General features: G+C 37.4%; 4 protein-coding genes and 1 pseudogene across 5 annotated transcripts; 3 read left to right on the top strand and 2 right to left on the bottom strand.

Annotated features, from left to right (window-relative positions):
- Window positions 1-1573: 1573 nt before the first annotated feature.
- On the bottom strand, window positions 1574-5326 carry LOC145614035 (uncharacterized). Its single transcript, XM_081669043.1, has 2 exons — window positions 5049-5326; window positions 1574-2570 (listed from the first exon to the last, which is right to left on the bottom strand). Exons 1-2 carry the CDS (start codon window positions 5324-5326, stop codon window positions 1574-1576), a joined length of 1275 nt encoding a protein of 424 aa, XP_081525169.1.
- Window positions 5327-8510: 3184 nt separating this feature from the next.
- Window positions 8511-10317, top strand: LOC145615274 (F-box protein At2g26160-like). The gene has a single exon (XM_081670336.1). It carries the CDS (start codon window positions 8751-8753, stop codon window positions 9990-9992), a length of 1242 nt encoding a protein of 413 aa, XP_081526462.1. The 5' UTR covers window positions 8511-8750; the 3' UTR covers window positions 9993-10317.
- Window positions 10318-10513: 196 nt separating this feature from the next.
- Window positions 10514-12863, bottom strand: LOC145615275 (large ribosomal subunit protein mL54-like). 2 transcript variants are annotated; one of them, XM_081670338.1, is made up of 2 exons: window positions 12697-12863; window positions 10514-11272 (listed from the first exon to the last, which is right to left on the bottom strand). In XM_081670338.1, the coding sequence occupies exon 2, from the start codon at window positions 11245-11247 to the stop codon at window positions 10852-10854; it is 396 nt and encodes a 131-aa protein (XP_081526464.1). In that variant the 5' UTR covers window positions 11248-11272; window positions 12697-12863; the 3' UTR covers window positions 10514-10851. The 2 variants fall into 2 exon arrangements, with proteins under 2 accessions (XP_081526464.1, XP_081526463.1); XM_081670337.1 differs by having other exon boundaries at window positions 10514-11256; window positions 12697-12861.
- A 2579-nt stretch (window positions 12864-15442) lies between these two features.
- On the top strand, window positions 15443-16161 carry LOC145614034 (non-specific lipid-transfer protein 1 pseudogene; annotated as a pseudogene).
- A 2629-nt stretch (window positions 16162-18790) lies between these two features.
- LOC145614348 (high mobility group B protein 9-like) lies at window positions 18791-20797 on the top strand. Its single transcript, XM_081669397.1, has 5 exons — window positions 18791-18993; window positions 19152-19230; window positions 19327-19495; window positions 20044-20444; window positions 20545-20797. The coding sequence occupies exons 1-5, from the start codon at window positions 18860-18862 to the stop codon at window positions 20647-20649; spliced, it is 888 nt and encodes a 295-aa protein (XP_081525523.1). The 5' UTR covers window positions 18791-18859; the 3' UTR covers window positions 20650-20797.
- Window positions 20798-23518: the final 2721 nt, after the last annotated feature.

Here is a 23518-nt window from a genome sequence, read left to right as displayed (position 1 = left end):
AAGTAGCTCATAGTTCCAGTCTTTGGCTTGCTCATCAATCAAATCACACACCCTTGTCACACCATCAACTCTCGGGGTAAGAATAAATTTACCCTGCCCATCTACAACCCAGGGGTCAGCAAAAACATCAATTGATTTTCCATCCCCCACCTTCCACATAACACCCTCTTTCACTAGAGCTTTTGCACTCCAAAATCTACGCCAAGAGTAGCTTCCATTTTAACCCAAAGAGGCATCCACAAAGTCACAATGAGGGTAGTATTTACCTTTCATTATGCGACCCAAAAGAGAATCCGGAGCAGAGATTAGCCTCCACACTTTTTTACCAAGCAATGCATCATTAAAAATTGCCATGTCTCGGAACCCAAGGCCCCCAAGACATTTGGTCTTACACAAGATTTCCCAATTAATCCAATGCACCTTGCGACGATGATCAGTATGCCCCCACCAAAACATTGCAACCATAGATCGAATTTCATCAATCACACATATAGGAATCTTATAAACCCCCATAATATAAGTAGGAATAGCCTGGATAACTGATTTAACCATCACCTCTTTTGCGGCTCGTGACATCAATTTTTCCTTCCATCCATTCAACTTCTTCCATATTATGTCTTTCAACGCCGCAAACACCATTCTCTTCGATCTCCCTAAAGTGGTCGGAATCCCCAAATATTTTTCATGCTCCGTTAACAATCTCATACCCAGCATCTGAATCAACTCTTCCTGCTTCAACACACACACACCCTTGCTAAAAAAGACCTCCGATTTTTCATAGTTAATTTTCTGACCGGAAGCTGCTTCATATACGTTGAGTATATCAACTATCTTTGAGCATTCCTCTCGGTTGGCTCTAGCAAATAGAAGAATGTTATCTGCAAAAAAGAGGTGTGATACTTTCGGCCACTGTCTACTAGCACCCGCTCCATGAACAAGTCTATGATCCGAAGCCTTTTTAATCAGGGCTGAAAAGGCATCCGCTATGATGATGAAAAGATAAGGAGAGAGCGGATCGCCTTGCCGTAGACCTTGGGAAGGAATTACTTTCCCACAAACATTCCTATTGATAATAAAAGAGTAGGACACCGTGGAAACACAGCTCATAACAATTCGAACCCAAGCCTCTGCAAACCCCATTCTCAGAAGAAGATTTTCTAAGAAAAACCATTCAACTCGATCATATGCCTTGCTCATGTCAAGTTTCATGGCAATTATTGTTCCCTTGCGATTGTTCCCTTGCGACTTGTGCTCCTATTCTTCATCGTGTGAAAGAGCTCCATGGCAATCAAGGAATTGTCAGTGATTAATCTCCCCGGAACAAAGGCACTTTGATTTTCATAAATTATATTTGGAAAAATTCATTTTAAACGCATAACAATTACCTTTGAGGCAATTTTGTACAAAACATTACATAGGGCAATCGACCGAAATTCTGTCATAGAGGTTGGAGAATTAACCTTAGGGATCAAAGCAATGTTGGTGGTATTCACTGAATTCGGAGGGAGATCACCACTAAGAATTTGGCTAACTCGATCATAAACCGCATTACCAACAACGTGCCAAAATTTTTTTAAAATATGGCATGAAGACCATCCGACCCGGGAGCTTTGCAAGGGTGCATAGCACATATTGCTCCAAAAACCTCCTCATTCGTACATGGTTTAAGGAGCAACTCATTGTCAGCCGAGGTGATAGAGGGAGAGACAACCTCTAACACACGATCACATTCTTCCAAGGATGGACTAGAAGAGGCAAACAGGTCAGAATAAGAATTTTCAACAATTTTTTCAACATCCTCTTCTTCTGTACACCACTCTCTATTTACATGAAATAAGCCTTTGATTTCATTGCGTCGTCGTCTTTGAGAAGCCTTGTGATGAAAATATTTGGTGTTGCAATCCCCGTCTTTAATTTTTGAGGCTCTAGACCTAAGGTACCAATAAGCTTCCTGCTTCTCAAAAAGATGCTTCTCAAAAAGATCGTCTAGAGCTTTCTCCAAGGTTGCACAGAGCTGAATACTTGCTACCGAAACTCTCTGATTTCGAGCCTCTTTCAATTTTTTCTCGGTCTCATTGATTTTATTGTCGAGGTCAGTAAATTTCCTTCCACTCCAATGTTTGAGAGCATCAAGAGTAAGCCCCAATTTAGCCTCAGTTGAGAACCCATCAGCCCCACTCCAAGCATTTCTTATAGTCTCTCCACACGATGTGTCAAGGAGCCAAGCAGTCTCAAACCGCAACGACTTCTTCCCCTTTTTTCTCCTGCTCTTCACACGCTGCATTCTTAGCAAAATCGGAGTATGATCCGATTTCACCCTCACAATGTTTTCAACTTCAGCATTCGGAAACAAGTTGCTCCAGGCATTGGTGCTACAATAACGATCAAGGCGCTCCCTGACAATGGTTTGCTTTGTTAACCCCCTTTCCCAAGTGAAACATTGACCCGAACTACCAAGATCATGTAAGTTGCAGTCTTGGAGTGACTCTCTGAAAGATGCAATAGCCCTTCTTTCATTATTAGCTCCACCCTCCTTCTCATCATAGCTAAGAATTTCATTAAAATCCCCCCTACCAGAATAGGGCCATCATGACACTCACATAATCTCCGAATAAGATCCTAAGTTTTGTGTTTATTCGTCGTTTCCGGCCAACCATAAATTCCCCAACAAAGTGCCACATGACTCTCCCCCCCTCCACAATGTCACCACAAATATGATTATTCGAGAAAGAAACTAAAAAAAAAATCCAAGCGATCTTTATTCCAAAAAATACGTAAACCACCAGATAAACCATTACTAATAACAGTGAAACTACTATCAAACCCAAAACGAGACTTAAGTTTTTTCACCTTTGTTTATTTTTGTCTTCGAAAGAAAGAGTAAGTCCGAGGTAAATTTTGTGCACCACATGCGTAATGCTTTAACTGCTCGAGGATTGTCCACACCTCGATAGTTCCAACACAATAGATTCATGGCTCTTCGCGGGGTTGGACAATCCCAACACCCGCTACTTGAAGGATAGAGTGCTCCCCCTTCTCACTAGAATTAGAAACCAATTGGTTCTCTACCATCTCATCTCTTTCACCAGAAAATCTCCTAGAGCTATCTTATGCCAATTTTATTTTTTTCACCCCACTCCCTGTCAACTTTTCTTTTTTGTTTTCATCATACTCCACCACTCCCCTTTTCCTCCCTGCCTTGACCTCACCTGAAGATTTTGTGGTGTCCATTAAATCACCCACACCCTCCCCTCGAACATCACTACCTACCCTCCTCCAAGATTTTTTAGAATCCCTTACTGTTTCGAGGTTTTTTGGAATCCCTCGGGTTACTGGTCACGCTCTACCTGGCAACGGGACTCGGACACCTGCAAAACAATGAATCTCCGGTGATCGGAGATTCGCCTCCAACGATCAAGTTAGAGACCGGAAACGAAATAAATTTAGAGAGAGAGAAAGTAGAGAGAAGTTTGAGCTTTTAGTGCTCTTGTGTAATGATATGTCACAACCCCCCCTCCCATCATCAATGATTGGGGTATTTGTAGGGGTTGGAATTTGTGTCCCTTAGGGTAAGTTACCTAGGAATTTGGGCTCTGATTGGCTGCGCAATCAGATTAGGACACATATCCTAAGGAGGCGCCGTTTTGCGGCTTTCCTAGGAGTTTGGGCCTCCTGATGTAAGGTGGCCTTTATGACATGAATCCCTTTTTCAGGTGCTCTCTTGCTCCTTCTACGTGTCATCTTCCTGTGGTGACACGTGTCGCCCATTTATTAGGCCACGTGTCACACGCGATTGGACCACGTATTTGGGGTAATTTTTACCCTAAACACTTACCTCACTCACCCATGTTTCTTTCCCCAGCTCACTAATTCCTCCTTTGACTCCCTCATTCTCACTCCCTTTTTCATTAGTATCATATGCCTCAACGATAGGCACAGTACTCAAAGTCCACTGGTCCAGTTCGAAGCACTAGCTTATTGCTTCCCTCCTCTATTACAGCGCGCAATGTGGCTTCTCTAGCCTTAGGAATAGGCGATCCCAGACTAGATGGAGACAGGGCCGTAGCAATGATTTTAATTGGGGGCCCTGTTCTAATATTACAATGGGGCCTAAATAATGTTATTTTTAATTTAAGCAATACACTACATTCCCATTACAAATGAAATTGCTTTTGTATAACAATTATACATTCGATTACGTAAAACCAAATTTCCCTATATTGTACTAATTTTAATTCTCGTCACTTACATTAGGTTGAAAAGATTTTAACCTTCACAAATAAAAAATGAAAAAAAAGTATTTTTTAAAAAAAAGTCCTTTGGTGACAACAATTACACCATTAATTTAAAACTAATACATATAGACATAATAATTAAATAAATTAACTGACATTGTCAAAACTAGAAAAATTAAAAAAAATAAAATTAAATTAAAAACATCAAAAAATTACCTTAAATAAAACGCAGGTTGGCAAAAGGAGGAATCACTTAATCAATAATTCACAAAGCAATACGATTGATTTGACCACATCAGTTATGTATTTAGTTCCCAATTCATTTTTTGTTAAGTTATGTATGAGTTATATATACGAATTGAAGTATAACCTTTCGATAAGAATAATCTTGGAAAAAAAAAAACTGCTCATTGCCAATATTACGGTAGAAAAATCATTTGAGTTTGGTTGAGAATAATTTTTTTCCATTGAGAATTCTTTAACGGAGAAATAGACAATACAATTTTCCATGGAATTGTATTGATGTAATTATTTCCATTATATTAATACTAATTTAAATTGATGGAAGAATATAGAAAGTTGTAGAATTTAATTTTGTAACTTGAATTAAGAGAGTTTAAAAAGCGTGGGGACTGGAAAATGTTAATATGCTGAATATAGGAAGTTAACAACAAGGCTTTTGCTAATAGTATATTTTTTTGAAAATAAAAATTATAAAAATAGGGAGAAAAATGGGCCCTCCAAAATTTGGGGTCCCTGTGCAAAGGGACTCTTTGCACTCCCCCAAGTGCAAAGGGGCCTCTCTTCTAGCACCCTGTTCTTATCTTCTGCATTGAAAACTGGAAAATAAATAGATTTGTCTCAACTACACGAACCGCCACATTGTCTTGCAATCTCCATAAAACCTTCAGAACACACGTCATAGCCTCAACATTGAAAGGTTTGTTTGTCAACATCTTCCCTACAAGGGCAAGTTCCAATTTGATCCTCTGATTGTCATCATTTGAACGATCTTCGCTTCCCCCAATAACCGAATTTTCATCCTCCGTGAGTTTTAATTTCTCCCATTCTCGAACCAAATCCTCCGCCATAGTCAGGGAATGTCACTATGAGTCTTTCTAAATCAATTAGGAATAGCAGAGAGATGAATTTGCAACCAAAATTTGATGAATTACAAGGACTTACTCACGAACTCGTGCCCTAGCAGAGAACTCACTCAAACCCTACGCGAGGGACTTTTCTCTTGAATTTTCTAATTCTTGAACAATTATTTGCTCAAAAAGTTCGTGAGCTTTATGCTTTTACTTGACTCCAATTGTTAAAAAGTTCTTTCATAAATTAAATGTGAATCTAGGTTTATATGCTTTATGTTTTCTGGAATATTTCATGCGTCTAATTTAAATATTACCATTTTATATAAAAAAATATTTAATGTTTGTGATTATATTGTTATTTGCCAAAAATAATACGACCTTTCAGCGGTCTTCTAAAGATGGAATGACCTTTAGTTTATTTCATAATAGAATGACCTTTGACACAAATTTGCTAAGAATGGAACAAAAACCCGGTAACTTGTTTTGTAGGTTCCATTGGAGACGTGTCACATTGTGATTAGCTAACTTTTTTTTTTTAAAAAAAAAGTCATTAAAAATCAATTTTTTTTTTTAAAAAAAAAACTTAAACTAAAAAAAAATCCCCTCCCTTACCCACCCAGCCCCCCTGTTGGTGCTTCCATCCCTCCCCCTCTCCCACTGTCCAGCCTAGGTACAACCCCCTCCTAACCCAGTCCGCCGGCCCGTACCCCTTCCTTGCGCCGACAAACTTACCTGACCACCCCAGCCTACATTTCCCATCTCGTGACCACCGACCCCTCCCTTTCCCCTTGAACGAACGACCTCGCTCCCGGAATCGAACCCCCACCCCTTCACCTATTCCGGCACCCCCACATACCTAAAACCCACACCCAAACCCAAACTCGAAACCAAACCCCACTGCCTGAAAACGAAATTCACCTTGCATGAAGGAAATAGGTGTGAAATCAAGGACGACGAGGGTATGGGAGGTCAGAAACAAGTACAAGAAGGGGAGGGGAGGGGGCTAAAATTAGGGACGTGAAGGGGAGTGGGGGCCAAAAACAGGGACTTGGAGTGTGTAAGGGTCGGATACGCGGATAGGGGCTGGGAAAGTGGTGATTTCCGATGGGGGAGGGGGTTTGGTGGGGTGTTAGGGATTTTTTTTATTTAAAAGACTTTTTTAATTTTTTTTTAAGTGTTTATTTTAATTTTTGTATTTTTTTTTAACTAGGCAGCTAACGTGCGCGATGCGCTCATCACGCGCGATAGCTAGCTATATCCAGAATTTTGTTCGATTTGGCATTATATCACAAATTTAGTTATTGGCTACATAATGAAAGAAAATAGATAAACAAATATATTTCGGTGTATGAATGTCCACACACTATTATTAAGAGTTAGAGAAAAAAAAAGGTAATTATCATTAATGAGTGCAAATAAGTAAATAAACATTTTAGTTGGTATAATTGTCCAAACACTATTCTTTTGAAAAAATTGAGCATATTAAGAGGGTATATATGTAAATACATATTTTGAAGGGTATAAATGACATAACACTATTCATAAGAGTAATCGTTTACTTTTTAAAATGTAGGGAAAAAAATGTTAAAAACAAGCTGACCAATGACATTGTGTCACGTGTCACATGTAACCTATTAACCAGGTCACCAACAAGTCACATTCCATTAGTGGCAAATTTGAAATAATCCAAAAGTCATTCCATTTTGAAAAGAGTGATGAAATGTCATATTATTTTTAGCAAAATTTCCAATATATTATTAAATTAAGGAAATTTTTATTTTTACCACCTTGAAATAACGACTTTATTGAATTTACTACCTCCAAAAAAAAAAAGATTTACTTTACCACCTCATGAAAAAAAAAAAAAAACATCAATTTTCCCACCAATCACCTCCAACTAACGGATTCCGTCCATAAATCCGTTAGAGGGACCTACCTTGCACACGTGTCGCCATATTATTGGGTAAGTTTTAAACAAAAATTAGAAAAAAGAAACAAAAAAAAAAAAATTTAAAAATCCTCACCCATCAGCCGGTGGTTGCTGCCACCGTCGGGACCGGCTACGACCAGCCCCGCCACCTAACCGCTACGACCAGCCCCCACCACCTAACCGCTACGACCAACCCCACCACCGCACTGCACCGCACAGCCACAGCCACCGCACCAATTTCGACCCCCTTTCCACCAATTTCCGACCTCAAAACCCTAGCCACCACCTAATCGCTACGACCAACCCATCACCTAACCACTACCACTGCACCGCACCTGGCCAAGGACCCCCGAAACCCCCCAACCGCACCGCACAGCCACAGCCACCGCATCGATTTCGACCCCCCTCTCCACCAATTTCCAACCTCAAAACCCTAGCCACCAAATTCCGACCACCCATATAGCCCCCCTCTAATTCCAACAACTCTTAAAACCTTAGCCACCACCAATCCACACTCCTAAAACCCTAACCACCACCTAATTTCGACCACCTCCCTAATCTACACCAAATTCCGACCCTCCCTTGCCCCCACACGAAATTTCGACCAACCACGATGAGTTAATTTCGTTGCCGGCTGGGTTGATAGATATGGAAATCGGGGAAGATGAAGAAGAAACATCAAAAAGGTGGGCCCTAATAATGGATTTATGGACGGAATCCATTAGTTGGTGGTAAAATCAAAGTTTTGGAATTTTTGTTGGTGGTAAAGTAAATCTTTTTTTTTTTTTTTTTTTGAGGTGGTAAATTCAATTAAGTGGTTATTTGAAGGTGGTAAAAGTCAAAATTCCCTTAAATTAAAGTTTGACAAATTTTAATTCTCAAATATTATAGAAAGCGAGTAAATAATTTGTCTTTAAAGTACAGCTGGCCAAAAGTCGTGTCGTGTTCGTGTTTGGTCTCGTGTCAATTTCGTGTTGTTCATAAAAATCTATCAAAAACTATGTAAAATGTGAAATAAATGAATAATTTGACCACTTTAAAACGGGTCGTGTTCGGTTGATTTTGTTTCGTGTCGTGTCGACTTCGTGTTTGTGTTGTGGTGATTTCGGTCGTGCCGTCATGTCATGTCAGAAATTGCCAGCTTTACTTTAAATTGGTTATTTTAGTCCTGACAATATCAACACCCTAAATATATAATCCTAATGTAGAGTGGGACAAGTTTTAAATTTGCTAGCTAAGGATCGATCTCTTTGGGTTGGTATCGGCATTCACAAACCATTCATTTATTTGGAAAAACTAAAGTGTGGTTAATCCAAGTCCACGAATTCTTTTTATTTATTTTTTTAATGAGTAATTCCACGAACACAACGTCTTTGAATTCGTAAGAAGTTAACAAATCCACGAATATAACGTCTTTGATCATCATGCATTACCATCAACTCCAAACAATAATCTCTCAAATCTCAAACCCCCATCAAACAAATTCATCATATGGCAAACACAGAAATTCAAGTAGATTGGTCTGAAATCCCAGATGATATCCTCCTTCAAATCGCGCTAACTCTTACCATCTACTCCGATTACATCCGCCTTCGAGCAGTTTGTTCCAACTGGCGAACCTCTCTTCCTATAGCCCCACCCCAAACTCTCCCATGTCAACTCCCATGGCTTCTTCTTCCGCCGCCTACTACCTCTATCACCCCTTATACGAACTTAACTGTCACTGATACTGACCCTCGTCGTACCTTCTACAACTTCCTTACTAATAAGCTACATACATTATCTCTTCCTGAGTCATCCTACCCTCGTCGAATCCTTGGTTCTTGCCATGGAAATCTTATACTCACCACTGGCACCCCTGAAGTATTCTGCCTTAATCCTCTTAGCAAATCTAAAGTTTTCCTACCACCCCTTTCAACTCTTCCTGGTGTTGTCTCCTTCAGGTTTTCTAATGTTGGTAGAGAATACTTGATTCAAGATCAGTTAACTGGTCAAATTTACCCTCTTGAGTTGAAGCAAATGAGGGATGATTTCATTCGGAAACTGGTTCTTTCTTCTCCTCCTTCAAATGGGTTGCCATCAATTGCCTTCGGTATTACCACTTCTTTTTTGTATAAAACAACTGAATTGATTTTCTGTAACACCTCTGAGGATCACTGGATGTGGGTTCCAATTTCGAATTTTACTGCTGAGGATGTGATTTACAGTGAATCTCAAGGGTTGTTTTATGCTGTTAATCATGTAGGGGATGTTGGGAGTTTCCGAGTTGGTGTTAAAGGGGTTTGTGATATAACCATTTGGCAATCTGTGAGTCTGATACCATGTGATCTGCGGTACTTGGTGTTGTTTGATGGGGAGCTAATGCTGTTAACCCGATGTTTAGAAACAGAAGTTGACATCAGGACATATTGTGAACTGTACCGAACTGTAGGGTTTGAGGTGTATCGGTTTTGCGAGTATGAACCTGGGCGTGTGCGTTGGGAGCCGGTGAAGAGTTTGGGAGATGGGGTGGTGTTTGTAGGTGAGAGTGCGTCCTTGGCACTGTCAGCTTCAGATTTTCCTGGTTGTAAGGCAAATTGTGTTTACTTCACAGATGATCATTGTAATAGTAATGATGTTGGGGTGTTTGATTTGGAGGAGAAATGCATTTGTTCGTTGCCCTGTTTTCCAGACGATGCAAGCTTGCCTTTATATTGGGGGTCACCCATATGGATCACTCCTAATCCACACTAGCTAAGCTTAAGCTAATGGCCAGCAGTACTCATGTTAGTGTGTCATATGCAAGCAAACAGAAGGCTAAAATCAACGTATGCTGGTGGTTCAGTGAATGTTATCTCTTGTTATAGCTCATTGAATTAGAGGAACACTGGCCGAGTATACCAGTTCTCAGATTTATATACTTGTATTAATCACAGTAACCTACGCAAATTTTTTTTTACTTTTTATTATATTTTGTGAAGGGGTGTTGGCAATGAATTTATGCAATATTTACCATTTACTAAGATGATGCTAGTTGGCCGAGTAAACTAGTTCCCAGATTTGTACAATGTCGCTACATTCATAATTCACTTAGTTTCAGGTACATCACTACTATAGAGTGCTCATAATTAAACTAAAGAGCCAAAGAGGCAAATCCAAGACAGAATCTAGCCAAGAAATACACAAACATCAAGTTCTTAGTAGCCGACTGCATTTTATCTTCAGACAGAGGAGTTAAATTGGGATTAAGACAACTCAGATAATAATGCAGAATCTCAGAAACGGAAAACTCTAGGGTTTTATCTTTATGATTGTACTAGTCTCAACAAGGAACCAGTGAGTAACTACGGTCCTACCCATATATTGCGGGGAAGCTAATATTATAGTATTGGAAACTATAGAAATGTGGATTGCACCAATACAAATAGATTTATAATTGAAAAATGGATACAGCAAGAGCACAACATACCCATGTTTAGTTGCAACTGGAAAATAAGGCAGGTAACTAAACTGTTCCAAGTAGCTTCACTTTGCACTTATGAAATCAAGCCGGCATGTGTGCTGCCGCCTCCAACTTTTCAAAGATGATGAAATGCAAAAAAGGTTAGCTCAACTAGTTCTTAGCCCTAACTGAATTGTTTTCCTTGATTCTTGCTCGGTTGTCCAGCTTAACATAGCGTTTAAGATCTTCAATAGGGAGATCTTCAGCTTCTTTCCGTTGCAGCTCACTCAAGGCTGGTCGCTTGTCAAGAAGGTGCCAAAGCCAATCTGGGTACTCAGAGTCCGGTCGTATCTTAGGATCTGTGCCCTCCTTCAGTATGTTAGCTCCCACTACAGTGGTAGCCTTAATTTCTTTGCTGAGAGATGATACCTTTGGAGCATCAGAAGCTCCACCTCCTTTAGAGCCCTTTTTTGCTTTCCCAGCAGCATATGTCCTCGAACCAATCATCCGCATTGGCTCCATTGAATTCATAGCAATTTTCAATGACCTTACATGATTCAAAGCCATTTCTTCTTCCTATTGCACAAAAAAACTGCAATATGAACAGCTGTTTCAGCAAACATAAAACTTTAAAGAGTAAGGAGTACGAAAACAAGAGACAGAATGATTTTGTTTCACACTGCTGCTTAAATTCATGCAGCTCTCCTTCAGTAATCTATGATTGAAATTCATACTTGATAACTCGGAAAAATTCCTAGCTACTCTATCAGAAGTTTTGCACAATTGCCTGTGACAACATAGCACATTTGACAGGACTGATGAATCAGATGCCATTAGTCTCTTTGACATTACAAACCTTTCATTTAAGGTTCAATATTATGTAAATTCATTGTCAATATACTACCTTAATTTTTTTCATTTACACCTCACAAGTCAACCTATGACTGCTTACCTTTACCCTTTCTAAATCCTTGACCCCCTCCCCAACTACCAGCAATCCATCAATCATCTCACCACAAACAGAAGTAATAGCTCTTTCGAACACCCAACTCATTCTTGCTAAGAAGGTGTCCAACAACCCCCCCCCCCCCCCCCATTTCTCTCCCTCTGTCTCTGTAAAACGAGCAAATAGCATGCGATTGTTTAAATGTAACAATTCTAAATACACCAACCTGCTATGGCCAGTCAGCCATAGCAGTTAGGGCACCTCTTCTGCTACTTCACCATTATAGATGTAACTTAGTAAAATTAGTACAAATATTCCTTCTACATACAAGGCCGGCTGAGAACCCACTAGCTCGCACTTGGAAAAAGTACACAGTTTTGGTTTTGGGGTTTTTGCCTTACTACATCAACTTGAGGGATTGTATGACCAACATCAGTCAAAGAAAAAAACAAGGTTCAACTACGAGCTAAAGATCCAAAACCCTCCTACTAAGAAGCAATGTAGCAGATACAGGTACCGAAACAGCAAAATAATAGCAAAATCAAAATCACAAAATGGGTAAGGCACAGATTTTGCAAAGCAATGTTTGTCAAAAAATCTGAAATTATTCAACAATCAAATCGCTTCCCAAATCTAGATTGACAAAAAACCCCACATCCTCAACGAATCATATAAAAATCCGCCAACATCCCACCAGGCTCGTCCCTGAGCCAGGGCAGGAGGGGCGGCCGCTTTCAGCACAGGAAGAAAAGGTCCATTTTCATAATTCCATCCTAACATTTAAGGGTTCTGCAGTATATCAGTAATCAAATTTAATTCAATTATCAAATTAGGCTCGAAAATTACACAGAAATTTTGTGGCTCAAGAACATCAAAGTAAATGACAAGTAGTAAAATTGTAGCAGCAGAATCTCTAGTTATAATGTTTCACAAATTCAGCATTTCTAATCAATAGTTTAATTAATCTACATTAGAAGAACCCTACTTTAAATAAAATTGACGATAGTATGAGACTAAACCCTAGAACATAAAGCTGATATTCAATGATTAAAACAATAATTAAATCTTACCTAAGAAGCTGTTTCAATGGAGGAAAGAAAGCTGCGAAGCCGCTTCAATGAAGAACTCAGAGTATGCTTCAAGGGAGGAGAGAGATAAAACAGCGTACAAGTGAAAAGCTCGAACGCAAAATTAGAAATGGGCTGGACTGACGCCTGCCGCCTGGTATGAAAAATTGGAGATGACAATTGTATTATGTCGTAAGTGTTCGTGATTTATGGGTTCGTGTTCGAAATTAAACGGGTTGGGGAGTCTCAAAACTAACCCAATTCAATCCCTAACGGGGCGTTTGGATTGTGGGAATGGGAGTTTGGGGATTAAAGGGTGGGAGTGAGATTGAGAATTAATTGATGGGAATACATGAAAACATGCCAATACCTTGTTTGGATAGTGGGTGTTTAGTAAGATTAATAAAATAGGGGTGAAATTGGCATGTTTTTAGTAAGGGTGAAATGACATGAAAACATGCCAATATCTTACTAAAAAGAATGAAAACATGCCAATAACAATTTTACAAATATACCCTTACTAAGATTACTATTTTATTCTTTTTAGTAATGACAAAAATGTCATTTCACCCCTATTTCCATTTCCATCCATTTATTATCTACCCTTCCTAGGAAATAAAATGGTGGGAATTCACCCATAAATAATCTCATTCCCAATCCCCTTTTTATTCCCATTCCCACCAAACAAACATGGCTTATTTTTTCAATTGGGATTAAAATTCCCAATCCCACCCACAATTCCCACTTCCCAAACACCCCCTAAAGGTATTGAATCGTATTAAGGGCTTGTTCTCTTACATTGAAATTCAGTTCAGTTCAGTTCAGTTCACCTGAGTTCAGTTCAGTTCAGTTCAGCTCAATTCAGTTCAGTTCAGTTCAGTTCCTAATTTCCTTCTCTTATAAAATATTCAGTTCAGTTCAGTTCAGTTCAGCCGATTTCAGTCAATGAGAACAAGCCCTAACTCGTTTAATTAAATGTACGGGAAATTCTTGACACTAACCTGCTTTTTACGTGTTCGGAAGGTGTCGTACTGTCGAATTTATATGTGAAAAAGTATTAGCTTTGTTCAATATATTTATCAATAATTCCTTGAAAAATATAAGCCTCATTCAATATACTAGGTAGATAAAAGAATTCTATTGGTTTATAAACATTGTGTTGTAGGTATGTGAACAAAAATTCTAGGCACCAAGAATCGATACTAGAACTAGTTAGGAACAACACATTTATTGCATCAAAATTGGGTCCAATAGTTCTAATTTCGCGTCATTATTCTAATTAACACATGCATTGTGTGCATTTAGGGTTATATATGGTTCATCTGTTCATGAAGATTAGGCATACCTGTCCATATGCCTAATCTTCATTTATTAAATGTGTCATATGTACGATTTGAAAATGTTTGGGTTGGGGAGCTTTAAAGCTAACACGTGAAGATTAGGCAAATTGTTCTTAGGTCTATTCATTCAATGTTCATATAAAATGAAGTGGGCAATGGTCTCTGTTTTTACTTTTTAGGTAGATGAGAGAAAGTTGTTTAGAAACGTCGGTATTATTATAATTAAATAGTTTTATGTGGACTATGCGATGGGATAAGGAATAATAAGGAAATTTTCTTCACTATAATAAAATAAATAAAGTAAAAGCAAATGATTATAAAAAAAAGAGAAAAAAAAAAAAAAAAAAAACATATCAAAACGTATAGTAGAAAGATAAAGGAGGAAATACTTCATATATCATTTGAAAAATTCTCTTAAGAGATTGGACCATAAGAGTACTCTTTTGTTTCAAATTGATGGTAGCACTTCACCTTTTCATTCATGTGTGTCAATTTATTTATCTTTGAATATTATCATCTCTAAGACGTACTATAATTATGTATATGTCAAATTTATAAATATTGTTATTGATTTGTGAAATGCACACGTTTGAAATGAATCCCACAAAATCTTTTGTAACATTATTTAACCTTACCTTTAAATCACATATGATGGCCAAAGTAGACTTTATGAATAATGTTGCCAAAATAATAAGTGTAACCATTATTTTGATATAGAGGGACTGAGGGGGTACTCGTAGTTTTATGGCAACTCTTTTAGAGTTTGAAGTTCTTAAGTACTAGAGATATGCTATACCAAATATACGATTAATATCATTCAAATTATACTTGGAACTTTACTTGAATGACTTGATTTTAACCGTAATCAAAATTAATACTCCGTAATTCAGACCACAAATTTATGTGATTACGATTGATTTATCATAGTTGCTAATCCATAGTTGAACATAATAGCACGCGTCTTGAATTAAACCCGATCTAAAGGAGTGTTTGCCAAATCCAAGTCTGAAATCAGAACATAACTACCTGTTGGTACAAAAACGCTCAAATATAAGCATTACCTTTACACTAACAAACCATTTTCTCCCCTTAAAAACAGAAAAAAGAAAGATACACAAACAAACATGAATCCTATTTCGTTCTATAACTAATGAGTAAACTTAGAGCATGTGATGTAATTATACTACTCTTAAGTTTGGAGTTATTAATGGGACTCTTTTTCTTTGAGTTTGCTTACAATCAAATTCCATCTATAAATATCTCAAGGATTTTCTTCCGGATTCATCAAATAATTTGTGTAACACGTACAAATTAAACTAGCTAGCACGGTCTATGTGTCGTTGCAACCTTAGTTGCCCTATACAAAATAAATTTCGTCAAATCAATTAACTACAACCAATCAATTTAAGATGGCTAGCTCAACCATGCTTACTAAAAAGGCGGTATGCCTAATCTTAATATTCATGATGGTGGTTGCACCTCATGCCGCACAAGCCTTTTCATGTGGAGAGGTGGTAACAATGCTCATGCCATGCCTCAATTACTTGAAAAAAGGTGGATCAATCCCGGCTAATTGTTGTGGAGGGGTTAAGAACCTGGCTAACTTGGCTAAGACTAGGCCCGACCGCCAGGCAGCTTGTAAGTGCATCAAACCCGCCGCTAAGTCCTATGGCATCAACTATGACCTTGCTAACAAGCTCCCTAAGGCGTGTGGTGTCAACTACAAGATCAACATCAGCCCCAATATTGATTGCAATAAGTATGTATTACCATACTATTCTTAGCTTGTCTAGAAAATAAATTTCACTCAATATTACTTGGATTTAAGAATCAAAATTAAACTTAAACAAACATATATAATTAATACAATATGATAGAATATATAACATATTTTTAGACATCAACCGTTAGGTTAAACTTTTATGGTTGATATATATGGTCATATAACAATAAATTTTAGTCTTTAATAATTATTTAATTGATACTTGTATTTTGTAAAATATATAATTGTGTTAATGATTTGCAGGGTGACGTTGTTCTGATGCTGAAGGTGACTAGCATGCAAGACCTAGTAAGATCATCTCGTGGAATAAAGAGTCAAGCTTTAATATATGGAATATCTATCTAGAATAAAAATGAATCTTTCTTAATTTTAATGTATATATATCTTTGAAATTACTGGAAAATCATGAGGAGAACCAGTGAGTATCATTTATTATTTGGAAGCCTATATTTTTCCAATGTAATACATAAATAAAGTTATGATATATGTTGTTGCATACAATCCTATGTTCTAGAATATCTAGTCTATGCTATTGTGAATTTCTATACGTACAAGGTATAAATATGCACAGAATTGTTGAGAAGACACAATTGTGACACAAATGGTAGAATTGGGTATAAGACGGGCTGTGTCGTATCAATGAGTCCCATGCTTGAATGGGTTGAACCTGGAATGCACTAAATTAAGAGGTCTCCATGCATGTCATGTAGCCATATGTAGGGCTTTTGCCGATCTTTTATAAAAGGGGCTCTTGGACGACCTGACCCATCATGCATGTTAGCGAATCCTCTTAATAAGTCATATACTTTTTTGTAAATCGGTCAAAATAAGTAGGTCAATAGTCAAACTCATGTCGAGCTTGTGCTAATCAATATAGAAAATGTTGGTGTACATGCTTCTTCTCTTGGTGAACATGCATTAATGTGTCATTCTCATTATACCAGATTGTTAGACATGTTAACTCGTGGCAGATTGTATTCAAGTTTTTTTTTCACATATAACAAGTACGAGACTGTTAAATTTCAAAACAATGTGAAATGGGCCTGGGCAACCCGAACAAGGAGGAGGAGAGTTAGGTCCACAAACAAGGCTTTGGAGCTTCCATACTAAAACCAATTGGCAATAGCAGGAGTTACTCCTCTACCTTATAAAGTGGAACCACATCTCCTCTTTCTCCAATGTGGGACACTCACAAGTGATACACATTGGGTTCCAACACTCCCCCTCACTTGTGAGTGTCCTTAGAATTTAGAGCACACCAGAAGGTACAATATAAATCCTCTTTGGGAATGAACATCCAATAGAGGGCCCTTAACCAGTGGCTTGACAAATACCCAGTTATAAATGGCCCAACAAACCTGGGCTCTGATACCATGTTAAATTTCGAAACAATGTGAAATGGGCCTGGACAACCCGAACAAGGAGGAGGAGAGTTAGGTCCACAAACAAGGCTTTGGAGCTTCCATACTAAAACCAATTGGCAATAGCAGGAGTTACTCCTCTACCTTATAAAGTGGAACCACATCTCCTCTTTCTCCAATGTGGGACACTCACAAGTGATACACATTGGGTTCCAACAATGATAGAGTATAAAACATATTCCTGGGCCTCAACCATTAGCTTAAGCTTTTGGTTGAGATGGTCCACTATCATGGTATCAAGAGCCAGCGTGACACAAAGGTCACGGGTTCGAATCTCATCCACCCCTCCTTCAAAGTGGAATTAATTCGCACTAGGTATGAGTGGGCCTGTGTTGCATCCACATTTCAAGCCCAAAGGGCCTTTCATGTGAGGGGGAGTGATAGAGTATAAAACATATTCCTGGGCCTCAACCATTAGCTTAAGCTTTTGGTTAAGTTGGTCCTCTGACGGGACATGTACTCCCCGGGTCATTAGATGGGGTTAGCCAGTAGTAAGCATTTATAACTTACGGAGTATGACTCAATGTTCTTTTAGTTAAATGTGTTATTCACTACGAGTAGCATTAATAAATTTATGTTTTTTTAAAAAAACCATAAATTAAGGCATGACACAACTTGGGAGTAAGACATTTAAGGTGAATCACATGTTTGAATCATACATGGAAAACTCTTTTTTTCTACGTAGTAATAAGTTGTAGACATGAAACGGAAAATAAATGGAAAGAGTGTTATATGACACGTGGACTTCTTTTAAAAAGCAATACTTCATATATAGTGTAGATAAGTACTGTCTAATCTAATCTAATCTATTTCTATATCTATACCTATATTTTAGTATTTAAAAACACAAATCACAAATTTTTCATATGATACATGGCATCACAAATCACTCTTACCTCATATGCCACATGTCACCTCCCTTAATATTTATGTTTAAGTCTTTATGCATTCTGATCAACAACTTGCAAATGCAAGTAAAAAAATGAAGTGTTTCATTTCCACCATAATAAAATAAAGTTCAATTAATTAGTCTATTCATATACATATGAATTATATTAAAAATCGTCTTTTCATCTCATGGTCTTTTTTAAACTAATATTTCATTTCACATCCCACAATCTTCATGTATATATATATACTTTTTTCTTTTAAGTTTTAGAAATAAAACAATTATTTCGTATAGAAGTATACCTGCATATGAAAATAATTAATCCAAGTATCAACCCGTCCATTGAACGAGCCAAAAAGCTAGTTGCTCATAATATGTATGTGTATATAGTGTCACAGGCCGGCTCGACCCAAGGATATCTTCAGACTTCAGCCATCATCGGATTGCAGTCGGATTATTAATTTTTGACAACAATGTTGTTAAAGAGGAGAAAGCGCCAAATTATTGCAATTGTGAACCGTTGACACCAACTGTATGACAGTATGACACTTATAACTCCTTATTTCCTTAAATCATATTTGGGGTCAGAAAATTTTCTCATTGTCTTAATCACTATCTTATCTAGAAACCAAGTAACCACCTTGTTTATATACACTACTTCGTACACTCGAAAGTCCAACTATTACCAAAAATTAAAAATAAAAATTCAATAATTATTTTCCGGTGAAAACCAATGATACAAGCGTCGGAAAAAGAGAATTACAACTACCCTTCTCCACTTGCTACCCATGAAGAAGTTATCAGCCAACCTCAGCTCTTTTTAGATACACTCAAAAGTCTCCATTCTATCTTGGGCACCAAATTCACGTACGCCATCTAAAATATCTATAATGCATCATATTATCGAGTGTAGAATCTAATTTACGTAACTCTAAATTTTTATTTTATTTTTACTCGTTTAATAATTGATTTATCACGAAATATATAAGGTTATAATATTTTTTTATTGTGTTATCTACCAAAAGGGTACCAGTAATTGCAAGAAGGGAGCTAGATTTGCATGTGTTATATGTTGAAGTTACTAAGAGAGGTGGCTATAATAAGGTTGATAATACATGTTTAACCCCACTTTTTTTTCTTTTACCTTTTTTATTTTACTAATTAAAATTTAATGTTGTACAGAATTTTGTGTAATTATAGGTTGTTTCAGAGAAGAAATGGAGGGAAATAAGTTCAGTTTTCAAGTTTTCTGCCACTGCCACAAGTGCTTCATCTGTGCTAAAAAAGCATTACTTTAGCCTTCTTTACCAGTATGAACAACTTTACTTCTTTAATGTACAAAGCCCTGTATTCTCAACTCCTGCACCAGGTACCGCGCCTATTTGTTTCAACTTAGCTTTGTATACACCTTGAACTGTTTACTCTTATTGTTCGGAATTTATAGTCGCATATATTGTTTTAGGAAATCCTCGAAAGGTGCTTCCTTAAACAACAATAGATTATGATAAACTTTATTCCAATAAGAAGTATGTTACAACTTTAAGTGATAAGGAATTAGAGTGACTCGTCTGTCACAAAATGATCTTCTTATAAAGTCATGTCATATCCTTAATAATTAAAGGTTAAAATAATCTGACCATTGTATGAGAACAAAGAGAGCAATTATTGGATTAGCTTGTGAATTTGGTACTATGACAAGTGATGATCATGAGAAAGTTAAACCCAAAAGAGTTCAAAGTTCACTTGTTGTGAGAATTAATTTTGTACAACTAAACCGAGTTTAGAAGGGTCAATAAGCTTTGGTAAGGTCTAATAAGTACTGATAATACAAATTAAGGTAAAAAGAATGAAGTATATATCTACAGAATCATTCTCCTATTGTCCTGCTAGTAGTAAAAAGTTTCTTGTATTTTCCAGATTCTAGTCCCTTGAGCATTCCAGCAGTAGGAACAATTCATGAGAAATTCGACTGCGGGTATTTAGTCTCAGTCAGACTAGGACAGGAACTGCTGAGTGGAGTGATTTACCATCCTGTAGATAAGCAATGCGCTTCCTCCTCTCCAGCTGATGATCTTAGCATGGCAATCATCCCTTACGATCCCAACAAGCAACCTCGCCAGGGACCAGGAAAGAGAAGGCGTAAGAGAAAGCGATGGGGTGGAGATCTCAGCCACCCAAAACCCAACAGAAGTGGCTACAATTTCTTCTTTTCAGAGAAGCATTCAGTCCTCAAATCCCTCCATCCTAACAGTCGAGAGAGGGAGTTTACTAAAATGATAGGAGAATTATGGAACAATCTTAACTCTGAAGAGAGAAAGGTTAGTCAATTATTGAAGCATATGGCCTTACACTATGGCTCTTAAGTCAAGAAGATTGTGATTTATTTAAAATTTGCTTTGATATTTGTTTTAACTGCAGGTGTATCAGAATATAGGGGAAAGGGATAAGGAAAGATATAAGAGAGAACTACAGGAATACAACGCGAAGTTAGCAGCAATGAAAGGCAACACGAACAAGTCATAATCTATTGACTAACTGGAAGAAATGGCTATATTACTTGCAGAACACAATACTTCTTAGAGCTAGACACACAGTGTACCTAATCCTAATGCTTATATACAGAGTATATAAACTGGCTGAAATGAAAATTACCTTTCATGTTATTGCAAAATACCTCATATGTCAAATAGTTTAGTTGAATAAAATTTTGGGGTGATGTCCGATACACAGAAGTAAATTATATTTCAATTACTGCCTTGGTTGCTAATATGAAACCAAAATCTGTTGGATAGGATAGAAGCAAGTCAAGCAATCCGAGACACTATGGAACAAACTTGAAAGATAATGTTGATCTTCATGCTAGGTAATGCCGACCAATTACATCAACATATTATTCATCACATGTTCAAGCAGACGTATTTGACATTAAGCTGTTGAGTAGAGGTTTTAAATTGTGAGCTGTTATGGTAAGGCATAAGGACACAAGCCACACATGATAGCTTTTGTCCACACAATGGCCAGCTCAAGAATGATGAATAAAAACATTTACACAAAAGATGACTTCCAATTTTCCATATATCAAAGGTGCCATTCCATTGCGTTATGCCTCAGGAGGCTGATAAGACTAAGTCGGAGCTTACAGATACCCTGATGCTAGTACCATAATCGATATGAAAATATGAGAAAGCTACTGCAGTTAGCCTGCTAGGTTCCAAAAAATGGAGGGGGCTAGACGCAATGATAATTCAGCCAAGAGGCGGGCCGGGTTTTGAACTGAAAATTGGGTATGCAACAAACAGGAAAAATTTTCAATCAAGTTTTTGTGTGAATAATAATAGTCCAAAATGGGATTTTGATTATGTGTTATTTTAGCAGATAAACTGATAAGTGGAACTGCAAGCAAATATAATAGCTCAATCTTTGGGGAATTGCTTAGGAGTTCAAGTGTTGCTCGGAAAGGGATCAGTCAATGCTGCAAAAACAAGAATTACACCATTACTTCATTAATATAAACTATTAAGTTACTGTCTTTCCATTTTAATATATTGTGATAATGTGATTCATTTTGTAAGTTAGTATAAAGTTTGCATATGTAAATAGAACTTGCTTCATATATATATAGGACTTTGCTTGCTTGGTGTAAGTGTGTTTGTACATATTACACTTCCAAAGATTTAATTTGTTGCGATGCGTTAGATTGAATTCGATCAGCTGTTAATTGTGTTCTGTTGTGTTTATTCTAGGCTACAAGGGTTCGATTTGTCTTTGATGATGGTTAGTTTGTTCTGCTCAAACTGTGGTTCCTCCATTATACGGCAATAAGAACTCATTCTTATCGATCCCTGGTTATATAATTGTAGGAGGTGAAAGTGGGTTCTCAACTCGAAGAATCGTTGGAAGTAAGTATACCTACACTAACATTTGTTAATTGTCAAATCATGTTGCAGAGATATTCCACATTTGTTAATTGGTGGCCAAATTTTCCTATTTTGGTGTATGTGTATTTCAAAGAAACCCAGACTAAGCCAGAAGGACAAATACACTTCTTCCCTATAATATTTGTGAGTACCAAATGCACCTTTTTTCCCCTAATTCAGTTGGTTATGACTTGAGGAAAAAGAAAAGTGACAAGAAGCTCTGTATTTTTATGTGGGATTGTCATTAGTATCCTGGGAATCCAATTTATTTGAGTCATTATGAATTCATGATCATTTTAGACTTTGATAAGTAAACTTGATTTACTTGTAAAACAGAATGGAAAGCGACTCTATGATGTCATGAATAATGATAGAACGAGCACTAGTGGCTCATAGGAGATGTGAAGGATTGAGCCCGACGATTGTGTATTCAAATTACAAGTACTCGAGTAGAATGCTATGACCAAAGAAGTATTCCCATAGTCACTGTTATTCATTAATTTGAATGTCACATCTCATAACTATGTGTGCATATATCTTTGTATCTAATGAGGAAATACATGTTGATATACTAGATTAACAAAAAATTGTCAATCATAAGGGCATTTTAGATTTTTCCTTCATTTAGTATTGGACAATTTGGTAAAAGCATAAGCATGATTAGACAAAATTGCCAACTCACCATTGCCAACTCACAATCACCATTTTCCAATTAAACGGTTAACCCAAGTACCCAACCACCACAATAAACACTAAGCTTCATGCCCTAACACAACAATCACAATCACCACCACTGTGACGCCCTTCTTGTCAGCAACCATCATCGAGAAGGCGTCAGTTGTGGCCGGTATGAAGTCCTTTCTTTAATTTTTTAAAAATAGCAATTTTCGAATTTTCTGGTAAAAATTGAAGCTTCAAGGGTAGCATTATTGGAGGAGCTAGATAACACCCCTTCCCCTTAGGATTAATCGTGCCCTTAATTTCACCTTTTTAACATAGGGATTTCATTTAATTTGGCAGCGAAGTCGCCATGATGTCGTTGATAGAAGATGATGGTTTCAGTGAAAGATAGAGACGATGCGGATGGTGTCAATGGAAGGAGGAGGTGATGGAGATGGTGTCGACATGGTGGAATTATATTGGTGGTGTCCGTGGAAGAAAGTGAGAGATGTCGGTGGAATTGGTGGTGTCGATGGAAGAAAGCTTCAATAGAATATTAATTGTCTGCTTTGATGACTAAGCAGTGACTAGGCATGACTAAGTAGTGACTAAGCATAGATTGACAAAATTTGTTGATCTAATAGATCAACTGGGGCTCCCTCATATCTAATCTCCCGAAAAAGGAAATTTAATACCTTTTCAATTGAGTTCGTAAATGAATTTTGACTTTCTTTCAGTTTATATATTGGTGTTCTGATATGGTCTTACATTTTGGTGAAAGTGCTGCTCTACTAAATTCATGTTATCTGTCCAAC

The sequence above is a fragment of the Chenopodium album genome, chromosome 25, assembly GCF_948465745.1.
Source record: "Chenopodium album chromosome 25, dcCheAlbu1.1, whole genome shotgun sequence".
Classification (NCBI taxonomy): domain Eukaryota; kingdom Viridiplantae; phylum Streptophyta; class Magnoliopsida; order Caryophyllales; family Amaranthaceae; genus Chenopodium; species Chenopodium album.
The sequence above is the reverse complement of the archived record's forward strand: the minus strand, read 5'-3'. Positions and strand labels throughout refer to the sequence as shown.